General features: G+C 51.4%; 1 protein-coding gene across 1 annotated transcript in view; it reads right to left on the reverse strand.

Annotated features, from left to right (window-relative positions):
* Nucleotides 1-441: 441 nt before the first annotated feature.
* PRUNE1 (prune exopolyphosphatase 1) overlaps nucleotides 442-25,598 on the reverse strand; it is a 73,516-nt gene continuing 48,359 nt past the window's right edge. The window contains exons 7-8 of the mRNA XM_060256411.1: nucleotides 16,263-16,421; nucleotides 442-1,045 (exon numbers count right to left, since the gene is read on the reverse strand). Coding sequence (XP_060112394.1) covers nucleotides 581-1,045; nucleotides 16,263-16,421 — 624 coding nt within the window. The 3' untranslated portion in view covers nucleotides 442-580. The remainder of the gene's footprint in view (nucleotides 1,046-16,262; nucleotides 16,422-25,598) is intronic.

Raw genomic sequence — 25,598 nt, forward strand, 5'->3', positions numbered from 1 at the left:
TCTCGCAGATCCAATCTGTCTCTCGCTCTTTGCCTTGCATCTTTTGGGATAAATTTTGGAGGAAGTATAGAAAGCTGAAAGAGCATCTCTTGCTTGCCCCTCCCGCATAACCATCCATCTTGCCTCCCATTTCTGCATCAGCACCCCGGTGCTGTTAATATTCCTCAGCTCTTACTCCCCTCTGCACTGCATCATCCTCTATATCGAGAGCTATCAAGGGGTCACTATGAAATGATCACTACAACCGAGGGCCTACAGTAATACCCCAGAAGGGTTACGGCCGATATTTTGACAACCCCGAGAACTGTGACTGCTTATGGGCTTCTAGTACCACAACTGAGACCCCTCCCCATTTATATTCCCTTCCCCCCCCCCAAAAAAAAAACCCCTCCAGGCTGCTTTGAGCTAATCCTGGCATGTGACACAGAGAACCACATCCAGAAATGTACCGAGTGTTTAATTTCTGGAACGAGGGGTTTCTACCCTTCCACACATCCACACACACACACACCCTGGGACACAATCACACTCTCAGGTGGAAAGTTTCCCTGAAATCAGAGCTGCTGGGCGATGATGGGCCTCACTTCTTCTCAGGGCTGTCCTCACAGGAGCGGGCCACAGCGATGCGGTTAAACTTCTCGAAGATAGCCTCTGCCGATAGCTTGGGTAGACCCTGGTCAAGGGGGCACTCATCCACCAGGCTGTTCATAGGTGTAGGGGGTAAGAGGGTGTCTTCATCCCCCAAGAGGTCGTCCCCCAAGCGCTGGGATTTGGGGGGATCCTTCCGGCTTGCTGCACCTCTCTCTGGAGGGCAGCTATCGGCTCTGCCAGGGGACGCCTCTGCAGACTCAGCTCTGGTCTTGCGGCACGGCTGCATGGTGCCACGGTGGCCCCAATCCCTCAGGAAGTCTTTGACGATGGGAAGGACTTTCTTCCGAGAGGCAGTGGCGTCACCCTGAGTGTAGGCGCGGATAGTCGGGTGTGGGCTCTCCAGCAGAGACAGACCGAGAGAGGGGTTGTTAGAATCCTCCAAGTTTTGGCACACCTATGAGGAAACAAGATTTTAAAATATATATATATATATATATATATCTCCAGGGTGTCAGTGTTGCCAGTGTGTTTTAGGGCAGGAAAGAACATATTCCCTTTTCCTCGGTGTGCTATGAGAGTCAAAACTCAGCTTCCCCTGCAGTTCTACGGGGTTCTTATCCGAAAGAGAGTTAAGAGCACGAGAAAGGTCCATCTAGACCAGCATCCTGCATCCAACAGCGGGAAGAGAAGGAGATTAGATTTATACCCTACCCTTCATTCGGAGTCACAGAACATCTTATGATCTCCTTCCCTTCCTCTGCCCTCAACAGACACCCTGTGAGGTAGGTGGAACTGAGAGCAACTCCATGTGGCGAAGGAATGGGGAATCAAACCCCGTTCTCCCAGATTAGAGCTCTTAACCACTGCACCAAACTGGGTCTCAGATAGCCAGTTTGGTGTAGTGGTTAAGTGCGTGGACTCTTATCTGGGAGAACCAGGTTTGATTCCCCACTCCTCCATTTGCAGCTGCTGGAATGGCCTTGGGTCAGCCATAGCTCTGGCAAAGGTTGTCCTTGAAAGAGCAGCTGCTGTGAGAGCCCCCTCCAGCCACCTCTCCCACCCACCTCACAGGGTGTCTGTTGTGGGGGGAGAAGGTAAAGGAGATTGTAAGCCACTCTGAGACTCTGCCCTTGAAAGCGCAGCTTCTGGGAGAGCTCTCTCAGCCCACCCACCTCACAGGGTGTCTGTTGTGGAGGGAGAAGATAAAGGAGATTGTGAGCCGCTCTGAGTCTCTGATTCAGAGAGAAGGACGGGGTATAAATCTGCAATTCTTCTTCTTCATAAGCAGGCCATGAAAGCCGCAATCAGTCCATTTTCTCACAACAACCTTGTGTGGGAGGCCGGGCTGAGTGACAGGCCCAAGTCAGCCGGTGAGCTTCCAGGGCAGAAGTGGGGATTCAAACCCCAGTCGCCCAGGGCCCTAGGACTTCACTCTGTCTACTACACCGCCTCCCCTGCTCAAGATATCTTATCCCTGATGACCGCTGGGGACCCGCAACTGACAAATCCATTCTTAAAAAATGGATATTTGACTCTGATGCCCAATTAGATCATACTTGAATATTAAAATCCAAAACAGCACCACAGTACAAATGGATTAAACTGGAACACACAAGATCTCCAGGCTTAGTTAACATTTCTAATTGTGTTCTTAGAGCGAACTTCACCTCCTTACGATTCCAGTCGATGCCAACAGCGGTCATGGAAGGTCGTTTTAACCGAACTCCCGTGGCCCAACATTCCTGCATTTGTGGTTCTCATGCAATTGAGGACTTACCTCCCTATTTACTTTTCTGGTTGCTCTATTCCAGTCCAAGGGCCAAATTTTTAGATGAAATTCTGTCAGGCCTAAGCGCTTATTCAGGTGAGGAAAAAATAGTATTTCTTTTATCTGATATCGATGCTTATATCTCCCAGAAAGTTTCAGTCTTTGCCCTTGCCATGTGAAGGGATAACTTTTAGAGTTATGTCTACATCTTTATTGTTATTGCCATTGTATTGCATCTGTTGTTACACCTTACACCAGGGTGGCCAAAGCAGATCTTTCACACACATTGTGTGGCTCTGGAAGCACCCACTGGCCGGTTGGCCAGCTTGGAGAATGCATTTAAAGTTAAAAGTTGCTTTCTTTCTACCTCTACCGCCCCCATCTATTTGCTTTCCTTCTTCTCTCCCTCTCTTCTTCTCTGTCTTGCGGCTCTCAGACATCTGACGTTCACGCCCTGCGGCTCTCAGACATCTGACGTTCACGCCCAGCGGCTCTCAGACATCTGACGTTCACGCCCTGCGGCTCTCAGACATCTGACGTTCACGCCCTGCGGCTCTCAGACATCTGACGTTCCCGCCCTGCGGCTCTCAGACATCTGACGTTCACACCCTGCGGCTCTCAGACATCTGACGTTCACGCCCTGCGGCTCTCAGACATCTGACGTTCACGCATTGCGGCTCTCAGACATCTGACGTTCATGCCTAGCGGCTCTCAGACATCTGACGTTCACGCCTAGCGGCTCTCAGACATCTGACGTTCGTGCCTTGCGGCTCTCAGACATCTGACGTTCGTGCCTTGCGGCTCTCAGACATCTGACGTTCGTGCCTTGCGGCTCTCAGACAACTGGCATTTATTCTATGTGGCTCTTAGTTGAAGCAAGTTTGTATGTTTTAACTTCTAGTTTACTTTCCTTTCTCTTGAGATTTTTGTAGATTTGTAACAGCCAATGGCTAATTGCAATAAATTAACTGAACACCACTACTACTGAGATACACTGCCCCTGCAGGTGGAGGCTCCATCTGTCAAGACAGACAGCAAAAGAAAATTCACATGAGGTCAGCACAGAGCAGGAGATGGAGAACTGGGCAGGGGTGGGGGAGAGGTGGGTTCGAGTCTCCTATCGGGCACAGACAAACACTGGGTGCCCTTGGGCATCTCAACCCCGTCAGCTGTAAATTGCCGGAGCTATAAATTGCCGGAGTAAGTGGTGAGTGGCATCCCAGGCCTAACAGGGAGGGCCAAAGGGAGCATACAAGCTCTCTGTAAATTAAGAGTTGTTCGCAAACGGTAAATAGGAGAAGGAGGAGGAGGAGAAAGAGGAAAAGCATCAATCATTCACAGCCCAAAATAGCTCTGGTTCTGAAACCCCCGTGCCCAGCTGGGCACAAAACTCACCATCCTTTGGAGGGGAAAGAAACCAAAACGGAAAAAACAAGCAAACCAGCCGGAGTTCTAAACCTCACGGCTACAAAGACAGGCTTGTAAATGTGAAGGCATGGGGGGGGGGGGGTGTTGAACTCACAGTAGAGAGGACCAGATTTGAATTCAAGAGCAGCCCTGCTACAATGCCTGCCTCCTCCAGCATCCCCATTCAAACCAGACACCCTCGACACACCCCTGTGAGACGGCCAGCCAACCCTGTTGCTTAGAATCATAGAGCTGGAAGGGACCTCCAGGGTCATCTAGTCCAACCCCCTGCACAATGCAGGAAACTCACAAATAGAAAAAGGTCAAGGTAGTCCCCTGCGCAAGCACCAGTCGTTTCCGACTCTGGGGTGACGTTGCTTTCACGTTTTCACGGCGGACTTTTTACGGGGTGGTTTGCCATTGCCTTCCGCAGTCCTCTACGCTTTCCCCCCAGCAAGCTGGGGACTCATTTGACCGACCTGGGAAGGACGGAAGGCTGAGTCAACCTCGAGCCGGCTACCTGAAACCAGCTTCCGCCGGAATCGAACTCGGGTCATGAGCAGAGAGTTATCACAAATACCTCCCTCAAAATTCATAGGATCCTCATTGCTGCTAGATGGCCATCTAACTTTTGTTTAAAAACCTCCAAAGAAGGAGAGCCCACCACCTCCCGAGGAGGAAGCCTGTTCCACTGAGGAACCGCTCTGAGAAAACGTTCTTCCTATCGTTGAGCCAGAAATTCTTCCAATTTAATTCTAACCTGTTGGTTCTGGTCCAACCTCCTGGGGCCACAGAAAACAATTCCACACCAACCTGCATTCAGAGTTAGGCTGCCCCTGAATCTGGAGGTTCCATTAAGACAGCGTGCCTAACGGCTAGGCCACAAGGTGGGGGGGCATAAACACCCCCACGGGCCTAGATGACACTGAACAAATTATGCAAACAAATCGGCCTTATTTTTTTCGGGGCGCACCGGTCAGATTCAGAGAGCCAGTTTGGTGTAGTGGTTAAGTGCGCGGACTCTCATCTGGGAGAACCAGGTTTGATTCCCCACTCCTCCCCTTGCAGCTGCCGGAATGGCCTTGGGTCAGCCACAGCTCTCACAGGAGTTGTCCTCGAAATGGCAGCTTCTGGGAGAGCCCCACCTACCTCACAGGGCGTCTGTTGTTGTGGGGAAAGGTAAAGGAGATTGTGTCTGCTCTGAGACTCTGAGATTCAGAGTACAGGGCAGGATATAAATCCGATATCTTCTTCAGAGGGGCACAAAATTACACCCCTCTCTGTGTTTTAAAAACGTAAGCTATTCTCCGCCCTATTGGGATGGATCTGGCGACCGGCTGCGCTTTCCTTTGGCGCATGAAGTTCTCCATTGCAGGCTCTGGGGGAAGCTCTGCCATTTGTAGAGCAAACCCACAGCACCCAACCTAAAACCTTTCCCCCGCAAATCCTGCCCCAATGCCACTCCATGCCATAAACACACCCAGCGACTGGCAGCGGTAACGCCACCCTTGCCCAACCTGTGCTACCCACCTGGCCGGGAGACGAGCCTGCACCCAGTCCTGGGGTCTGGCGAAAGAGGGTCCCCCTTTGCCCGATTCAGCTCAGCAGTTTCTCCTGTCTTTTTTTTAGCCTTCTGAGAGACGGAAGTCAGCTGAGGACAGTGGAAGGAGGCACGTGCCAGGCCCAGCCCGGCCTGAACGGTGACTCACGGCCCCTCTCGGGGGGCTTGGAGTGTCTGCCATGGCGTGGAGCTCCGGGAAGGAACCGGGACGAGCTGCGGACAAGCCGAGCTGTGGGACGGATCCGGAGAAATGGAAGGAAAGGGGGGGGGGGGGAAATGTGACGGAATGTCTGCAAGCCGGCTTCTGCGATGGACAGGGAAGCAGTCGGTTTGGCTGGGCTCGAAGCATCGTTGGGGAGGGACGGCTGAGCACTGGGGTGGGGAAAGGGAGGTTAAAAAAAGAAGTGGGGGGAACAAACCATGTAGGAGTCCTGGTTTTCTTTGCAGGAAAGCCTTTTTTATTGCAGTCGCACACTGTCTCGACATTTCCAGTGAGTTATCTGCCACAATCCCAAGATCCCTCTCTTTGATACCCTGCCCTTCACTTGGAGTTTACAATCACCTTCCCATCCTGAGAGAGGGGCTGAGAGAGCCCTGAGAAAACTGTGACTGACCCCACTGGCTGCATGAGGGAGGGAAGGAAAATACATTGGAGGGAGAGGTGGAAAGTAAGCAACTTTAACTTTAAATGCATTCTCCAAGCTGCTGGCTGACATGGCTTGGAGAAGTGATTTAAGTAAGAAGATGAAGATATTGGATTAATATCCCGCCCTCCACTCCGAAGAGTCTCAGAGCGGCTTACAATCTCCCCCCCCTTCCTCCCCCACAACAGACACCCTATGAGGTAGACGAAGATATTAGATTTATATCCCACCCTCCACTCCAAAGAGTCTCAGAGTGGCTCACAATCTCCTTTCCCTTCCTCCCCCACAACAGACACCCTGTGAGGTGGGTGGGGCCAAGAGGGCTCTCCCAGCAGCTGCCCTTTCAAGGACAGCTCCTTCAAGAGCTCTGGCTGACCCAAGGCCATGCTAGCAGCTGCAGGTGGAGGAGTGGGGAATCAAACCCGGTTCTCCCAGATAAGAGTCCGCACACTTACCCACTACACCAAACTGGCTCTTAAGGAGACAAACGTCTTCTCCAAGCCAGCCAATGGGGGCAGTGGGGGCTTTGAGAGCCGCACAATACGTGTGAAAGAGCCACATGTGGCTCTCGAGCTGCAGTTTGGTCACCCCAGTCCTAGCTTCTGTTGAGGATCCCGACCCGTGCTGCCCCTAGAGATCGAAAGCGGGTGCAACGGCCGGCGGCAGCTCTGGTTGTGCCGCTGCCACCGGCTGAGAGAGTCCTGTGAAAGGCCCGATGCCAAAGGGTTCCCTTCCCAGGAGCCAAAACAAATGACCTCATTGATATTCGCCGCGAGGGGGCAGAGAGGACCAATCCACAATAGCAGGGCACTCCGAAGCCAGGGAGGAGGAAGCCAGGAGGGCTGCCAACGGGATGTCTTTTCTGACATTCTCCCCTTTTCCTGGAAAGCCCCCGGGGGGGGGGGATGCGGCCACCCACAGCGGCGCCATGTTGACGATCCTTTGTCAGCGGCCCCGGTCATGAATGGGAATGCTGCTCAGTCCCAAAGTGCTTTCTGGATTGCGGGGTGGGGAGGTCCCCGAGCTTTTGGAGCCTGTGGGTGCCGCAGGTGGAAGAAGAAAAAGAGGAGGAGGAAGAGGAGGAAGAAGAGGAAAAAGAAGAGGAGGAGGAAGAGGAAGAAGAAGAGGAGAAGGAGGAAGAGGAAGAAGAGGAAGAAGAGGAGAAGGAAGAAGAAGAGGAGGAAGAAAAGGAGAGGGAGGAAGAAGAGGAGGAGGAAGAAGAAGAGAAGGAGGAGAAAGAAGAAAAGGAGGAGGAGGAGGAGGAAGAAGAGGAGGAGGAGGAGGAAGAGGAAGAAGAAGAGGAGGGGGAGGAAGAGGAGGAGGAAGAAGAAGAGGAAGAAGATGATGATATTGGATTTATAACCCGTTCTAGACTCTGAATCTCAAGAAGAAGATCTAAGAAGAAGATGATGATGATATTGGATTTATAACCCATCCTAGACTCTGAATCTCAAGAAGATCGAAGAAGAAGAAAAAGAAGATGATGATGATGATATTGGATTTATATCCCGCCCTGTACTCTGAATATCAGAGTGCTCACAATCTCCTCTACCTTCCTCCCAACAACAGGCACCCTGTGCAGTGGGTGGGGCTGAGAGAGCTCTCCCAGAAGCTGCCCTTTGAAGGACAGCTCTGCCAGAGCTCTGGCTAACCCAAGGCCATTCCAGCAGCTGCAGGCGGAGGAGGGGGAATCAAACCCGGTTCTCCCAGATAAGAGTCCGCGCACTTAACCGCGACACCAAACTGGCTAGATGTGCCTCCTTTCGCCCATGGTCTTATTTGCAGTGTATCTACTGAGTAATTTAAACTCTGTAATAGTTTAATTTTGCAAATTGCTTTTTGCTCATTTTTGTTGTATACAGGGCTTTTTTTTGTAGCAGGAACACCTTTGCATATCAGGTCACACACCCCTGATGTAGCTCATCCTCCAAGAGCTTACAGGGCTTTTATTTCAAGTCCTACTGTAAGCTCCAGGAGGACTGGTTACATCAGGGGTGTGCGGCCTAAGATACAAAGGATTTCCTGCTGCAAAAGAAAGCCCTGGTTGTATAGATTAGTTTTCTATAATAAAGAAACATTTTGTGCTGGAAATTTAAAAACAAACAAGAAGAAGCGTGCGGACTCTTATCTGGGAGAACCAGGTTTGATTCCCCACTCCTCCACTTGCAGCTGCTGGAACGGCCTTGGGTCAGCCGTAACTCTCGCAGAGCTGTCCTTGAAAGGGCAGCTGCTGGGAGAGCTCTCTCAGCCCCACCCACCTCACAGGGTGTCTGTTGTGGGGGAAGGAGGTAAAGGAGATGGTGAGCTTCTCTGAGACTCTGATTCAGAGAGGAGGGCGGGGTATAAATGTGCAGTCTTCTTCTTCTTCTTTGCGGGGGGGGGGGGTCTCAACAAATTTTTCAGCTGTGCTGGGATGCTTATTTATTTATTTATTTATTATTTATTACTTTCCATTTATATCCCGCCCTCTCCGCAAGCGGACTCAGGGCGGCTTACAACATCATAAAAACAATCAATTCAATAAAACATATAAAACCATAATTTACTTATATCAATTTTAAAACCATTCTATAGCGCTGGGATAGAATCTGAGAGGCCCAGGTTCGAATCCCGACTTGAGCCATGGAGGTTCACTGGGTGACCTCGGCCTTCTCACACTCTCTCGGCCTAACCTACCTCAGAGGATTGTTGTGAGCATAAAATCAGGGAGAGGGGGAGGGTGTTAGCTGCCTTCTCACTGGGGAGGAAGGAGGGATGTAAATGAAGTTACACTGAAAAATGTGAAAATTTTGTCAGGCCCGGTTAGAATTTCTCCTGGCCACGAAATGCGTCTGGGGGTGTATGTCCAAATTTGACCACAAATGGATGAAGGGAACTCTCTCTCTGCCTGTGTTCGCCACTCTCTAAGAGCCTTTCCTCCACCCCAAGACCTGAAAAAGAACTCAAAACTGTGAGGAGACATAAGTCACAAAAACAGAGGAGAATTCTGCCCACCTTCTCCTCACCCCTTTCTACCGCTTTACTCTATTCTGGTAAGACCTCACCTGGAGTATCGTGTTCAGTTTTGGGCACCACATTTTAAGAAGGATCTAGACAAGCTGGAATGGGTCCAGAGGAGGGCGACGAAGATGGTGAGGGGTCTGGAGACCAAGTCCTATGAGGAAAGGCTGAAGGAGCTGGGGATGGAGAGGAGGCGGCTGAGAGGTGATAGGATCACCATCTTCAAGTCCTTGAAGGGCTGTCCTATAGAGGATGGTGTGGAATTGTTTTCTGTGGCCACAGAATGGAGGACCAGAACCAGTGGGTTGAAATTAAATCTAAAGAGTTTCCAGCTCAACATTAGGAAGAACTTCCTGACCATTAGAGCGGTTCCTCAGTGGAACAGGCTTCCTCCTTGGGAGGTGGTGGGCTCTCCTTCCTTGGAGGTATTTCAACAGAGGCTAGATGGCCATCTGACAGCAATGAGGATCCTGTGAATTTAGGGGGAGGTGTTTGTGAGTTTCCTGCATTGTGCAGGGGGTTGGACTAGATGACCCTGGAGGTCCCTTCCAGCTCTATGATTCTATAGCATTCAAATCAGGCCCTGCCAGACTCCAGGAAACAATGAAGACAAATTCACAAAATCAAGAGCCAGTGCAGTGGTTACAAGTGTGAGACTGAAACCTGGGAGACCCAGATTCGAATCTCCGCTCATGGCATGGGAGCTTGCTGGGTGGGCTTGGACCAGTCACACGCTCTCAGCTGAACCCACCTCTCACAAGATTGTTGTGAGGAGAAAACGGAGGAGAAAATGCCGTCAGCCATTTTGGGGCCTCCCATCAGGGAGAAAGGCCGGGGTATAAAGGAAAGAAATAAATAGATACGCAAGGGTTTGAGCAGGGCTTCTTTTTGTAAGAGGAACTCCTTTGCATATTAGGCTCCACCCCCCCCCCCCGGTGTAGCCAATCCTCTTGAAGCTTACAGTAGACCCTGTAAGAAGAGCCCAATAAGCTCTAGGAGGATTGGCTACATTAGGGGGTGTGGCCTAGTATGTGAAGGAGTTCCTGCTACAAAAAAAAAAAAGCCCTGGGTTCGAGAGGATGGGATTTCAGCTTGGGTCACACCAAAGTCGTGATGGGAAGGGCAAAAGCTCAGCTGGGGGCCACCACCACAAAGCCCAGGCAGCCCAAACACCAAAGGCAGAACTGAATAATTTGAAGCAGAAACTACCCAGCCAATACTGTTGCCACCTATGGGTTGGGAAACACCTAGAGATCCCAGGGGTGGAGGCTGAAGAGGGCGGGGTTTGGAGAGGGGAGGGACAATGCTATAGACTCCACTCTCCAAAGCAGCCATTTTCTCCAGGGAAACTGGTCTCTGCAGTCCGGAGATCAATTACTTATTTTTATTTTATTTTATTTATATTCCACCCTCCCCTGACGGGCTCACGGTGGCTAACCTCAATTAAAGCAACATAAAATTACCTTATTGCAGCAAAATCACGATAAATTATTAAAACATTACAAAAACAGGAGATCTCCAGGTCCCACCTGGAGGGTGGCAACCCTACCAACCAGGGGGTACATTTAACCTTCTCCATCTCATAAGCCCACTAAGCCACGGGGTCTTTTAGATGGCATGAAATTGTCTGCCCCTTTGTGATTTCTAGAACACATTTCAAAATTAAATAATCAACTAATAATCAAAATATATATTTAATATTTATATACTAACGCATATATATTAATATATATTAAAAATACATTTAATAATCAAAATTAAATAATCGAGGTGGTGGGCTCTCCTTCCTTGGAGGTTTTTCAACAGAGGCTGGATGGCCACCATACAGCAATGAGGATCCTGTGAATTTAGGGGGAGGTCTTTGTGAGTCTCCTGCATTGTACAGGGGTTGGACTAGATGACCCTGGAGGTCCCTTCCAACACTGATTCTATGATTCTTCAGGAGGTGGTGGGCTCTTCTTCCTTGGAAGTTTTTAAACAGAGCCTAGATGGTCACCTAACAGCAATGAAGATCCTGTGAATTTAGGGGGAGGTGTCTGTGAGTTTCCTGCATTGTGCAGGGGGTTGGATTAGATGACCCTTCCAACTCTAGGATTCTACGAGTCTATGATTCTATGACTACAGCTAATTAAGAATATTTTTTTGTTGCGCGGCCTTTTCTTGCCAAGGCACAATAACAACGCTGCACCCTTGTGCCTAGTAAGAATATATTTATTTTTTTTAAAAAAAGAACTGCAAAGCTAAAAATTTATTATCTCTGCCCCCTCCCCAGTGCACAGAAAGATCATTTTATGCTGCAAGAGTCCGTAACTGTGACATAAAAACCACGCAGAAGCCCAACCCTTCCGAATTCCAAGCCGGTTTGGGCTTAGTTTATTTTTCGGTATATTTTTTGTTTGTTTGCGTCTTTCTTCCGGAAAGCCAACTCTGGAAAAACTGTGGATTTTTCAAAGTGCTAAATTGTACTCCAAATAATATAGAGCACGGTGATCCCGGAAGAGATTCGGACGAGGTGGATATTGTGAGCAGTTGCGGCCCCCTCCCGCACGCCATAACCCCCCCACTCAAACTTTCCCTCTGCTTCTCACAGGTGGGACCTCGCTCTCCATAAGAGGTCTCATTCAACCTCCTTAAAAGCCCCTGTGGTCTCCAAGACCTTCAGCCTATGTAATCTGACGTTAAAGCTCTCTGGAAAACCCTGAGGACTGGAAACTTGATAGTTTTTAAATGACATAAAGGGGGCCTTTCTAGAAACCTGCCATGCTTTTAGGAAACGCAAGTTAAAAGTGTCTAGATTTCTAGACACGCCCCGTTGAGAAAAAAGAGGAATCGTACATGCACGAGAGAGAGAGAGAGAAAGAGAGAATTAATGTATCCATTAACAGCTAGATTTGACTCCACAAGCATCTTAGAGGCCAACGCAATTTTCCCCGGGTCTGCGCTTTCGGGAGCCGAAGCTCCTTTGGCCAGATAACAAAAAGACACATTGCGGGGAAAGAACCCACTGGGGATTGCAAGCAAAAGGAAGAAAAAAAACAGGACACGGAGAAAGAACAGGCTCTGCAAACGTCTCTGCTGGTTTCTATTCTCAGCCCAGCAGGAAAGGGAAACAAGGAATCGTGTTCACAGGCGGTGAGAAAAAGACCGAGCTGGGGAGGGGGACGCCAATGAGCCAAAGATGCCACTCACCTGCCACCCCTGGGGCCGGCTGGAGACCCTCTCCCATCATCTGTACACAGCTGCTATGTCCTCCGCTTGCCACCCACCCCCTTCTTCCGCTCCTTCGCCTGGCTGGCTGCGATCGCCGAAACCTTTGACCGTGGTTAATGAATGACGAGCGAGCGAGCCAGAGAGCGTCTTGGGGGGAGAAGGGAGTGTGGCGAAGGGCGGAGGGGTGGGGGGGGGGCTGCCTGCGTGAGCATCGCCCTCGTCGCCTGGTGCTCTGGAAGGCAACAGAGCTGGATGGAGGGATGCAACGCTCCTATCCCAGGCCCCGCCGGTGATCTCTCGAAGAGGCCAAAGGGGTGCAGGACCCAATCTTCCAGAAGATGCGGAGGAGAGTTGCCGAAGGGCAGAGAAAGAGGGATCCCTCAATGAAGTTATCCTAACAGCCGTGGTGACCGAGGGGAAATTCCACATTCAGAGGCACTAAGAATTTGAATCCCAGAGCCAGGAGGCAACATAAAGAGGTCTCAGCCTCTCTGCCCTGTTGTTGTCCCTCCAGAGGAACTGGCTGGCCCCTGTGTGAGACAGGAGGCTGGACTAGATGGACCCTCCCTGGTCTGATCCAGCAGGGCTCTTCTGATGCTCTTCTCAGGGGAAGGCCTCAGCCTCTCTGCCCTGTTGTTGGCCCTCCAGAGGAACTGGTTGGCCACTGTGTGAGACAGGAGGCTGGACTAGATGGACCCTCCCTGGTCTGACCCAGCAGGGCTCTTGTGATGTTCTTCTCAGGGGAAGGCCTCAGCCTCTCTGCCCTGTTGTTGCCCCTCCAGAGGAACTGGTTGACCACTGTGTGGGACAGGAGGCTGGACTAGATGGACCCTCACTGGTCTGACCCAGCAGGGCTCTTCTGATGCTCTTCTCAGGGGAAGGCCTTGGCCTCTCTGCCCTGCTGTTGGCCCTCCAGAGGAACTGGCTGGCCACTGTGTGAGACAGGAGGCTGGACAAATGGACCCTCCCTGGTCTGGTCCAGCAGGGCTCTTCTGATGTTCTTCTCAGGGGAAGGCCTCGGCCTCTCTGCCCTGTTGTTGGCCCTCCAGAGGAACTGGCTGGCCACTGTGTGAGACAGGAGGCTGGACTAGATGGACCCTCCCTGGTCTGATCCAGCAGGGCTCTTCTGATGCTCTTCTCAGGGGAAGCCCTCAGCCTCTCTGCCCTGTTGTTGGCCCTCCAGAGGAACTGGCTGGCCACTGTGTGAGACAGGAGGCTGGACTAGATGGACCCTCCCTGGTCTGACCCAGCAGAGCTCTTCTGATGCTCTTCTCAAGGGAAGGCCTCGGCCTTTCTGCCCTGTTGTTCGTCCTCCAGAGGAACTGGTTGGCCACTGTGTGAGACAGAAGGCTGGACTAGATGGGCCCTCACTGGTCTGATCCCGGGCCAAACTGGCCTGGAGAAAATTGGCTTCCTTCTGCATGCGACACAGATACTCTACCCCTAAGCCACGGCCCCTCCAAAGAAGAACAGCACCTGTATAAAAGCACACCTGTCCAAGACTTATGATAGCAGTAGAATTTACACTGTGTCCAGGGGATTGACTACAGGTCGACTGGGGTTCCTCGAAGAATCATAAGAGTTGGAAAGAACCTCCAGGACCATCTAGTCCAACCCTCTGCACCATTCAGGAAATTCACAAATTTGTTGTTGTTCAGTTGCACAGTCGAGTCAGACTCTTTGTGACCCCCTGGACCAAGTCACGCCAGGCCCTCCTGTCTTACACCATCCTCCGAAGTCTGCTCAAATCCGTGTTTGTGGCATCAGTAATGCTGTCCAGCCATCTCCTCTTTGACTGTCCCCTTCTTCTTTTGCCTTCTGTCCTTCCCAGCATCAGGGTCTTCTCCAGCGAGTGCTCCCTTCTCATTGGGTGGCCAAAGTCTTTGAGCTTCAGCTTCATCATCTGACCTTCCAGGGAACAGCCTGGGTTGATTTCCCTTAGGACTGACTGATTTGAACTTCTTGCAGTCCAAGGGACTCTCAAGAGTCTTCTCCAGGGAGTGCTCCCTTCTCATTTGGTGGCCAAAGTATTTGAGCTCCAGCTTCAGCACCTGACCTTCCAGGGAACAGTCTGGGTTGATTTCCCTTAGGACTGACTGATTTGAACTTCTTGCAGTCCAAGGGACTCTCTCAAGATTCTTCTCCAGCACCACAGCTCGAAAGCATCTATTCTTCTGCGCTCGGCCTTCCTAATGGTCCAGCTCTCACAGCTATACATCGCTACTGGGAATACCATCGCTTTGACTATATGGACTTTTGTTGTCAGGGTGATGTCTCTACTTTTATTATACTGCCCAGGTTCACCACAGCTGTCCTCCCAAGGAGCAAACGTCTTTTAATTTCACAAATACCTCCCCCAAAATTCAGAGGATCAGCCTTGCTTTCAGATGACCACCTAGCCTCTGACGAGTTTCGCACTAGAGCTTCGGTGGGGTAGGGCGGGATATAAATCTAATGAATGAAATAAAAATAAACTCTGGTTTAGCCCTGTCCCCAAAGTGACATACTACACTAGAATCAAAGAATCAGAGAAACCAACTCCACGACTCTATGACTCTGTGATTTTAGTGTAGCATGTCAGTTTGGGGCCAAGGTTAAACCAAAATTCAACCTCTAGTACACAATTGGTCAGAAGCTAGATGGCCATCTGACAGAAAGGCTGATCCTCTGGATTTAGGGGGAGGTTTTTGTGAGTTTCCTGAATTGTGCAGGGAGTTGGGCTAGATAGTCCTGGAGGTTCTAATGTTTCAAAACCTCCAAGGAAGGAGAGCCCACCACCTCCCAAGGAGGACGCCTGTTCCACTGAGGAACCGCTCTTAACAGTCATAGAATCCTAGAGTTGGAAGGGACCTCCAGGGTCATCTAGTCTAACCCCTGCACAAGGCAGGAAACTCACAAACACCTTCCCCTAAATTGACAGGATCCTCATTGCTGTCAGATGGCCGTCTAGCCTCTGTTGAAAACCCTCCAAGGAAGGAGAGCCCACCACCTCCCAAGGAGGAAGCCTGTTCCACTGAGGAACCACTCTTAACAGTCATAGAATCATAGAATTGGAAGAGACCTCCCGAGTCATCTAGTCCAACCCCCTGAACAACGCAGGGAATTCACAAATACCTCCCCCTAAATTCACAGGATCCTCATTGCTGTCAGATGGCCATCTAGCCTCTGTTGAAAAACCTCCAAGGAAGGAGAGCCCACCACCTCCCAAGAAAGCCTGTTCCACTGAGGAACTGCTCTAACAGTCAGGAAGTTAGGGTTTGTAGAATCTTTCGGGCTCAAGTGCTGTGTTCTACTGGAGAAAGTTTTTTTTCCAGAAAGGATGTTCTTCCTAACGAAAAACCTCAAGGAAGGAGAGCTCACCACCTCCCAAGGAGGAAGCCTGTTCCACTGAGGAACCGCTCTTAACAGTTATAGAATCATAGAATTGGAAGAGACCCCAGGGTCATCTAGTCCAACCCCCTCCACAACGCAGGAAATTCACAAATACCTTCCCCTAAATTCACAGCATCCTCATTGCTGTCCGATGGCCATCTAGCCTCTGTTGAAAAACCTCCAAGGAAGAAGAACCCACCACCTCCCAAGGAGGAAGCCTGTTCCACTGAGGAATTGCTCTAATGGTCAGGAAGTTCTTCCTCATGTTGAGCTGGAAACTCTTCTGATTTAATTGCAACCCATTGGTTCTGGTCCGACCTTCTGGGGCCACAGAAAGCAACTCAGCACCATCCTCTGTAACAACTTAGCGCCATCCTCTATACAAAACAGAACATCAGTCACGGAAGACTATCGTTCCAAAAGGATTCACGGGGTGTCCCTGCCCACCATAAGGTTCCAAAATGTCAGTGCGTCCTAGGAATGCTCTCAGTCACCCACCAGTTCCAGCTGGCTTGAAATCAGGAGGTGTGGCCTAATATGCAAATGAGTTCCTGCATATTACAAAAAAAAAAACCTCTGGAGAGCTAAAATCACACCAGAGCCAAGCTGAGGGGCTCTTGGAAGCAACTTAGCAACTGCCTAGAAATCTCAACAATTCCCAGGTAGATCCTTGCTGCTCCTTTACCGTGAGACTGGCGAACGGGCTTACCGCTGTCCGGAGCGCCCCTTGATGGCTGTACACAGCAAGCTGCCGGAAGGGCTCATTCCGCTCGCTGAAGGAGATGGTCATCACAACCAGTGCGTCGTAGCCTCTCTGTCGGCAGAAGGCGCACAAATCCTGTTCCACAGCCGGACGGCGCAAGAAGTCCTGAATGGAAACACGATGCATAGCCAACACACAAAAGGGAACACTCCGGTCGTCTTTGGAAACCTATTTCGGGTGCCCCCTCCCCCCCCCCCCCCGGCAAGCTGAGGCTAACTAGGTGGCAACTGAGAAAGGGCTTTTTGGTGGTGGCTTTGAAACTTTGGAACCAAGGGAGACTCATCTGTCTCCCTCTATCATTGTCTTCTGCCAGCAGGGAAAGACTTTTTGGTTCTTGTCACAAGCAGAGGACCAGGGAGGGCATCCCACTGGCTGCCACACTCTGGTACTGGTCTGTCTGGGAGGGCCCAAAGCACCTACCCGACCCCTGTCTTCCTTCTCAGCTAGCAACTCTTATCCATGATTGCAGAGATGTGAAAACCAGGCAGTATAACATTTATTGTAAGCGCTCAAGAACAAACAAGTGGGTTGTAACTTTTAGCGCAACAGTGGACACTGAAAAACAAGACAGTAAAGGTGGTACAAAGCAAAATTAAAAGCCCTGATGCAACTAACCAAGCGTTCCCTTCTTCTAATTCGAACTCACTCACCCTTCCCTGGATGAGGGAACCCTCCTGCTGCTTACTCTCCAGCCCCAGCCTTTTCTAGAGAACTCTCCGGACTGCAGCCTCTCCAGACAGAACCCTCCCTCTCTAGCTGGGCCTTTTATTCCCTTCCTTCCAGGTCCCACCCCTCTATTCTCCATTGGGCAAGCCTCCCTCTACACTTGCTGTCTACCCAATCAGAGGGACAGAAGGGATCCTGGGAAATGTAGGCCCTGTAGCTACTCTAACACAGGCTTCTCTGGCGCCTGTAGGCCTCATTAGGCCTAGGATTACAACAGTTCTGTTGGCCGTTCCCCCAGTAACTGTTATTGGTCCTTCTCTCTGTGTGTTCTGTATTTATGTTTTTACTGAATCATTTAAATATTTTATATGGACTCTAACACTCTGTTTTAATCTCTTAAATCAGGGGTTCCTGACCTTTTCAAGCCTCTAAAAGCCGTGAATGCCAGCCCCAAAATGGCTTCCACAGGAGGCAGAGCCAAACAGAATGCCTTCCGTCTTACGCTTCCAGGAAAGAAGGAATGCTTGAAGGAGGAATGGGACCACACACTGGCTAAGGAAAGCCCAGCAGAAGACCCCTTCCTTTGAATGTGGGCAGCCAATTACAAGCCCTGCCTTACCATGGCCCCGCCCACTTCCTGAAAAGCGCAGCGGGCGCCAAGAGAAAAACTGGCGGAAACGACAGTGTCCGTGGGCACTGCGTTCGAGACCTGTCTTAAATGTTTTAACATTCGTTGCCTGACCTTGTCAGGGCAGGGTGCCAAGTCCAATTCAAGAAATATCTGGGGACGTTGGGGGTGGAGCCAGGAGACATTAGGGGTGGAGCCAAGATAAAGGCTGTGACAAGCATCATTGAACTCCAAAGGGAGTTCTGGCCATAACATTTAAAGGGACGGCACACCTTTTCAATGCCTTCCTTCCATAGGAAATAATGAAGGATAGGGGCACCTTCTTTTGGAGCTCATAGAACTGGACCCCCTGGTCCAATCTTTTTGAAACTTGAGAGGTATTTTGGAGAGAGGCTGTGACGGAACCGGCCCGATTCTGCCTTCAGACCCGGTCCCGTCAGCTCCCTATTGAGTCGCCAACTCCTGGAGGGAGCTATTTCTCCTCCTGCCCCTTGGGCGCGCTGCCACCACCTGCTCAGTCCCGGGGTTCAGATTGAGAGGAACAGGACTCCCAATCCCCCTCTCCAGCTGTGAGGCCAGGCCTCAAGGTCCTCTGCCACCCTGCACTTGGGTTTCACAGAGACCTCAGCGCTTCTTTGGGGCACCCCTGGAGGATTGGCACCTTATCCGACTGCATGCCTTCCCCCTTCCCCGGGGCCCCCTTCTCAGCACAGCGTGGTCTAAAGCGGTCTGGGGATCTAGGTGGTACAGAGATTGACTGCCAGCATTTAAACAGTAAAAATATATTTATTCAAAAAGAGAAAAAGATAGGAACAGAAAAACAAAACAAAAACAGTTGCGTTTAAAAGGTTAGCACAGCACAGCACACGCACAGCAAACAGCCTGACAAACAAAATGTGTTATAAACGCGTCCTGCTGGCCCTGATCTAAACTTGCCCTGTCTTGTGAATTACTTACTTAGTCTGCCTGCCTGGGGGCCTCCCAGGCAGGAGCCTCCATTGCTCACCACATGCTCGCTCGAGCCCTGGCTTCCAACCTGGCTTCTCTTCCTGCCTAACACATGCAAGGAACAACAGCACTTCCTGCCTCTCTAGGAGATTTTCCCCCTAGCGTTGTTGGTTTGGCTCTGGAAGGGAGGGGGGGAGTGAGGGGAAGGCTACAAAGCCGGCTGAGGGATTTACTGACCCCTGCCAAATGAAGCACCACCACTGACTAAAATGGCGTTTCTCCACAGAGGCACTAGATTCTATACTGAAAAATTGGTGCCTCTATCCCAAAAAACAGCCCTCCCAGAGCCCCAGATATCCGCAGATCAATTCTCCATGATTTTCTATGGGAATAAATCTGACGACCCTGAAGCGGGGGGAGGGCCTCCAAACCGGGGGATCCCCTGCCCCCACCTGGGGATTGGCAACCCTATGTCAGGGTGGAAAGGTGTTTTAAATAAATAAAACACAAAACGCTTCCACAGCCACCCCTCGGTCGCTCGACAGAACAGCCGTTCCATCTCCGTTTGGTGGCTGAAGTTCCAAAAACTTAAGCCACAAAAAACAGGGACACGCATGTCACACCCACCTGCAAAGTCACGTACACAGAGCTAAGCGCGATGACCACGTCTTTCCCAGAGACGGCTTTCAGATCTTTCCTCAGCATCTGGTCTGTCGTGAGGCCTGAGAAGAAGAGAGACCCCAAAATCTTTCTTGGAGGAGAAGATGTGCGGGAGGGGGGGCGGGAGGACAAGCAGTGCAAGTGGAACGGTGGAGTGGAGGCCTTGCTTCGCGTGCCAAAAGTCCCCTGTTCAATCCCCAGCAGCTCCAGTTAAACAAGTTTCAGCAGCAACTGTCTACTCAGACTGGGCAAAGGAAGTTCTGGCTCTTTCCTTCCATCCCCAGGGAACCAAGAGGGGGAGGAGCCTCAGCCAAAAGAAGGAAGAGAGGCTTGGCTCAGTAGCTCTGCTGTGTGATTGAGAGAGCCAGGCAAAGCAAGATCTTCCTTCCCCCTTCCTTCCCAAGGGAGGAGCTTCAGTCAATTGAGAAAAGAGGGCTTCTCTTATGTTCTTACGTGACACAGAGTGTTGGACTGAATGGGCCACTGGCCTGATCCAACATGGCTTCTCTTATGTTCTCGTGTGACTCAGAGAGTTGAACTGGATGGGCCACGGGCCTGATCCAACATGGCTTCTCTTAAGTTCTTATGTGACACAGAGTGTTGGAATGGAGGGGCCATTGGCCTGATCCAACAGGGCTTCTCTTATGTTCTTACGTGACACAGAGTGTTGGACTGGATGGGCCACTGGCCTGATCCAACAGGGCTTCTCTTATGTTCTTATGTGACACAAAGTGTTGGACTGGAGAAGCCACTGGCCTGATCCAACATGGCTTCTCTTATGTTCTCGTGTGACACAGAGAGTTGAACTGGATGGGCCACTGGCCTGATCCAACATGGCTTCTCTTAAGTTCTTATGTGACACAGAGTGTTGGACTGGATGGGCCATTGGCCTGATCCAACAGGGCTTCTCTTATGTTCTTACGTGACACAGAGAGTTGAACTGGATGGGCCACTGACCTGATCCAACATGGCTTCTCTTATGTTCTTATGTGAACAGAGTGTTGGACTGGAGGGGCCACTGGCCTGATCCAACATGGTTTCTCTTATGTTCTTATGTGACACAAAGTGTTGGAATGGAGAAGCCATTGGCCTGATCCAACATGGCTTCTCTTATGTTCTCGTGTGACACAGAGTGTTGAACTGGATGGGCCATTCGCCTGATCCAACAGGACTTCTCTTATGTTCTTATGTACTTCAGAACAACACAGCCGACTACTTGGATCTACCTTTGCTCTCTGTCAGGCAGGAACGTACCTGAGACATCAAACTTGGCGTTCTGCAGGGCCTCGAATATGACACCTCTCGGGGGCAGATCCGGGAACTTGGATTCCAGAAGGGAAGCGAAATGGACGTCCTTGGGGGTCACTTTGCCAGCCTCGGCAGCCATGTTGACACAGTCGAGCACGATGGTGCCTGTGGAACCACAGCACAAGCATCTGAACTGGGCTCCTAAAGTTAAGCAGTGACTATCTTTTTCCAGCTGGCTCCGCCTCCAGCGGCAGCCATTTTATGGCAGCCATTTTGGTCGTTGCACCCATTACGCTGTGTTAGAATTCTAAATGTGTCCACAAGCTCAAAGAGTTTGGGTCTAATGCTTTACACTTTGTTTCAAGTGTAAACTGGAGACCCATAGAGAGGGGCCATAGATCAGTGGCAGAGCCTCTGCTTGGCATGCAGAAGGTCCCAGGTTCAATCCCTGGCATCTCCAGTTGAAAGGACCAGGCAGGAGGTGATGGGAAAGACCTCAGCCTGAGAGCCATGGAGAGGGGCTATAGCTCAGTGGCAGAGCCTCTGCTTGGCATGCAGAAGGTCCCAGGTTCCATCCCCGGCATCGCCAGTTAAAAGGACCAGGCAGGAGGTGATGGGAAAGACCTCAGCCTGAGACCCTGGAGAGCCATGGAGAGGGGCCATAGCTCAGGGGCAGAGCATCTGCTTGGCATGCAGAAGGTCCCAGGTTCAATCCCCGGCATCTCCAGTTAAAAGGACCAGGCAGGAGGTGATGGGAAAGACCTCAGCCTGAGACCCAGGAGAGCCATGGAGAGGGGCCATAGCTCAGGGGCAGAGCATCTGCTTGGCATGCAGAAGGTCCCAGGTTCAATCCCTGGCATCTCCAGTTAAAATGGACCAAGTAGGAGGTGATGGGAAAGACCTCAGTCTGAGACCCTGGAGAGCCAGTAGATATTGAGTAAATAATCCTGACCCTTTTGCATCAGTGGTCCTGTTCAGTATCAGGCAGCTTCAAGTCTTTGGCAGGTGAAAGAATCGAATCCCTATCATCTCTATTTAGAGCAGGGGTGTCAAACTCATGAGATAAATGAGATCTTGTCGGGCCGGGCCATGTTGGACTGGGCCATATATGTATCTATTCAAGATTAGATAGCAGCAATATAAGTTTTATAAAGGACACAAACACAATTAAAGATTTTAACAACTTAAAATAAAACATGCTTAAAATATTAGTACTCGTTGGTCTTAAAGGTGCTTTCTTTGTATTTCTCCCAGGGCATCCAGGGAACTGGGCAAAGGAAGCTCTGGCTCTTTCCTTCCTTCCCCAGGGGACAAGGAGGGAGAGGAGCCTCAGCCAACAGAAGAGAGGCTTGGCTCAGTAGTTCTGCTGTGCAGTTGAGACAGCCTGGCAAAGAAAGCGCTCCTTCCCCACTTTCTCCCCAAGGGAGGAGTCTCAGCCAATGGAGAAAACAGAGACTTATGTTCTTATGTGACACAGAGTGTTGGACTGCATGGGCCATTGGCCTGATCCAACATGGCTTCTCTTATGTGACACAGTGTTGGACTGGATGAGCCATTGGCCTGATCCAACATGACTTCTCTGATGTTCTTATGTGACACAGAGTGTTGGACTGGATGGACCATTGGCCTGATCCAACAGGGCTTCTCTTATGTTCTTCTGTGACACAGAGTGTTGGACTGGAGGGGCCATTGGCCTGATCCATCAGGGCTTCTCTTATGTTCTTATGTGACACAGTGTTGGACTGGATGGGCCATTGGCTTGATCCAACATGGCTTCTCTTCTGTTCTTATGTGACACAGAGTGTTGGAATGGATGGGGCCACTGGCCTGATCCAACATGGCTTCTCTTATGTTCTTATGTGACACAGAGTGTTGGAATGGATGGGCCACTGGCCTGATCCAACATGGCTTCTCTTATGTTCTTATGTGACAAAGAGTGTTGGACTGGATGGGCCACTGGCCTGATCCAACAGGGCTTCTCTTATGTTCTTCTGTGACACAGAGGGTTGGACTGGAGGGACCACTGGCCTGATCCAACATGGCTTCTCTTATGTTCTTATGTGACCCAGAGTCAAATGTTAATCACCCTTTGGGTGAAGAAGGACTTCCTTTTATCCATTTTAACCCGACTGCTCAGCAATTTCATCGAATAGCCATGAGTTCTCGTATTGTGAGAAAGGGAGAAAAGTCCTTCTGTCTCTATCTACTCTATTTCCATTAGAAAGCTACGGCAGGATTTGGACCAACATAGGTAGCTGAGTCCAAAAGAGTGCAAACCAGCTGCCTCTTTCCTGTGGGTTGCTGCTACACCTACCGTGCAGGAGGGCCGCTACGGTCTGGTCCAAAAACTCCACCGGGCCTTGAAAGATCTTCTCAGTCACCAGGGTAGCACATGACCCCACCAATTCCGACGTGACCCTGCAGGGAGGGCCCCTCTCCCGCTCCAAGGGCCGATGGTCTATCACCTCAACGACCGCCTCCTCCAGAGCCACATCCTGGCTGAGAAAAGGCAAGGGAGGCAGGCTCATGAGTTCAGTCAAAGCTGGGCCTCGAGTCCAGCTGCCCCCCTGGTGTGGAAGGCCGAGTTATTTTATTTCTGTCGATTCATAGCCCATGAATCGACAGCCTATCCCATGATGGATAGCCTATCCCATGATGGGCTCAGGGCGGCTTCCGACATCATAAAACAATCGAGCCACCAATCAAACAGAATCCAACAATTCAAACAGAATCAAACAGATTAAAATGTAGACTAACACCTCAACGGGTTCAGCCGTTTAACTCAATGTTGATTTCAGTGCGGCACGAAATGGTGCGGACACGTCAGTTGAATGCAGCTTTGACGTCAAGAATATCCGCTGCATTGGCCCGACTTAAGTAACAGCGCAGGGAGGTCAATTTGCTGGTATAATAAGGTAAGGACATCCGCCGGTCTCAGCCATAGGCTCATGAACCCGCCCCATAAGATCAGAAGAGCCCTGCTGGGTCAGACCAGGGAGGGTCCATCTAGTTCAGTCTCCTGCCTCACACAGTGGCCAGCCAGTTCCTCTGCAGGGCCAACAACAGGGCAGAGAGGCTGAGGCCTTCCCCTGAGAAGAACATCACAAGAGCCCTGCTGGGTCAGACCAGTGAGGGTCCATCTAGTCCAGCCTCCTGTCTCACGCAGAGGCCAGCCAGTTCCTCTGGAGGGCAAACAACAAGGCACAGAGGCCGAAGCCTTCCCCTGAGAAGAGCCCTGCTGGGTCAGACCAGGGAGGGTCCATCCAGTCCAGCCTCTTGTCTCACACAGTGGCCAGCCAGTTCCTCTGGAGGGCCAACAACAGGGCAGAGAGGCCGAGGCCTTCCCCTGAGAAGAACATCAGAAGAGCCCTGCTGGGTCAGACCAGGGAGGGTCCATCTAGTTCAGTCTCCTGTCTCACACAGTGGCCAACCAGTTCCCCTGGAGGTTCAACAACAGGGCAGAGAGGCTGAGGCCTTCCCCTGAGAAGAACATCAGAAGAGCCCTGCTGGGTCAGACCAGGGAGGGTCCATCTAGTTCAGTCTCCTGCCTCACACAGTGGCCAGCCAGTTCCTCTGCAGGGCCAACAACAGGGCAGAGAGGCTGAGGCCTTCCCCTGAGAAGAACATCAGAAGAGCCCTGCTGGGTCAGACCAGGGAGGGTCCATCTAGTTCAGTCTCCTGTCTCACACAGTGGCCAACCAGTTCCCCTGGAGGTTCAACAACAGGGCAGAGAGGCTGAGGCCTTCCCCTGAGAAGAACATCAGAAGAGCCCTGCTGGGTCAGACCAGGGAGGGTCCATCTAGTCCAGCCTCCTGTCTCACACAGGGGCCAGCCAGTTCCTCTGGAAGGCCAACAACAGGGCAGAGAGGCCGAGGTCTTCCCCTGAGAAGAACATCAGAAGAGCCCTGCTGGGTCAGACCAGGTAGGGTCCATCTAGTTCAGTCTCCTGCCTCACACAGTGGCCAGCCAGTTCCTCTGCAGGGCCAACAACAGGGCAGAGAGGCTGAGGCCTTCCCCTGAGAAGAACATCAGAAGAGCCCTGCTGGGTCAGACCAGGGAGGGTCCATCTAGTTCAGTCTCCTGCCTCACACAGTGGCCAGCCAGTGCCTCTGGAGGGCCAACAACAGGGCAGAGAGGCCAAGGCCTTCCCCTGAGAAGAACCTCAGAAGAGCCCTGCTGGGTCAGACCAGGGAGGGTCCATCTAGTCCAGCCTTCTGTCTCACACAGTGGCCACCCAGTTCCTCTGGAGGGCCAACAACAGGGCAGAGAGGGCCGAGGCCTTCCCCTGAGAAGAACATCAGAAGAGCCCTGCTGGGTCAGACCAATGTGGGTCCATCTAGTCCAGCCTCCTGTCTCACACAGGGACCACCCAGTTCCTCTGGAGGGCCAACAACAGGGCAGAGAGGCTGAGGCCTTCCCCTGAGAAGAGCATCAGAAGAGCCCTGCTGGGTCAGACCAGGGAGGGTCCATCTAGTCCAGCCTCCTGTCTCACACAGTGGCCAGCCAGTTCCTCTGGAGGGCCTACAAAAGGGCAGAGAGGCCAAGGCCTTCCTCTGAGAAGAACCTCAGAAGAGCCCTGCTGGGTCAGAGCAGGGAGGGTCCATCTAGTTCAGTCTCCTGCCTCACACAGTGGCCAGCCAGTGCCTCTGGAGGGCCAACAACAGGGCAGAGAGGCCGAGGCCTTCCCCTGAGAAGAGCATCAGAAGAGCCCTGCTGGGGTCAGACCAGGGAGGGTCCATCTAGTCCAGCCTTCTGTCTCACACAGTGGCCAGCCAGCCAGTTCCTCTGGAGGGCCAACCACAGGGCAGAGAGGCCGAGGCCTTCCCCTGAGAAAAACCTCAGAAGAGCCCTGCTGGGTCAGACCATGGAGGGTCCATCCAATCCAGCCTCCTGTCTCACACAGTGGCCAGCCAGTTCCTCTGGAGGGCCAACAACAGGGCAGAGAGGCTGAGGCCTTCCCCTGAGAAGAACATCAGAAGAGCCCTGCTGGGTCAGACTAGGGAAGGTCTATTTAGTCCAGCCTCCTGTCTCACACAGGGGCCAGCCAGTTCCTCTGGAGGGCCATCAACAGGGCAGAGAGGCCGAGGCCTTCCTCTGAGAAGAATATTAGAAGAGCCCTGCTGGGTCAAACC

The sequence above is a fragment of the Heteronotia binoei genome, chromosome 1, assembly GCF_032191835.1.
Source record: "Heteronotia binoei isolate CCM8104 ecotype False Entrance Well chromosome 1, APGP_CSIRO_Hbin_v1, whole genome shotgun sequence".
Taxonomy (NCBI): domain Eukaryota; kingdom Metazoa; phylum Chordata; class Lepidosauria; order Squamata; family Gekkonidae; genus Heteronotia; species Heteronotia binoei.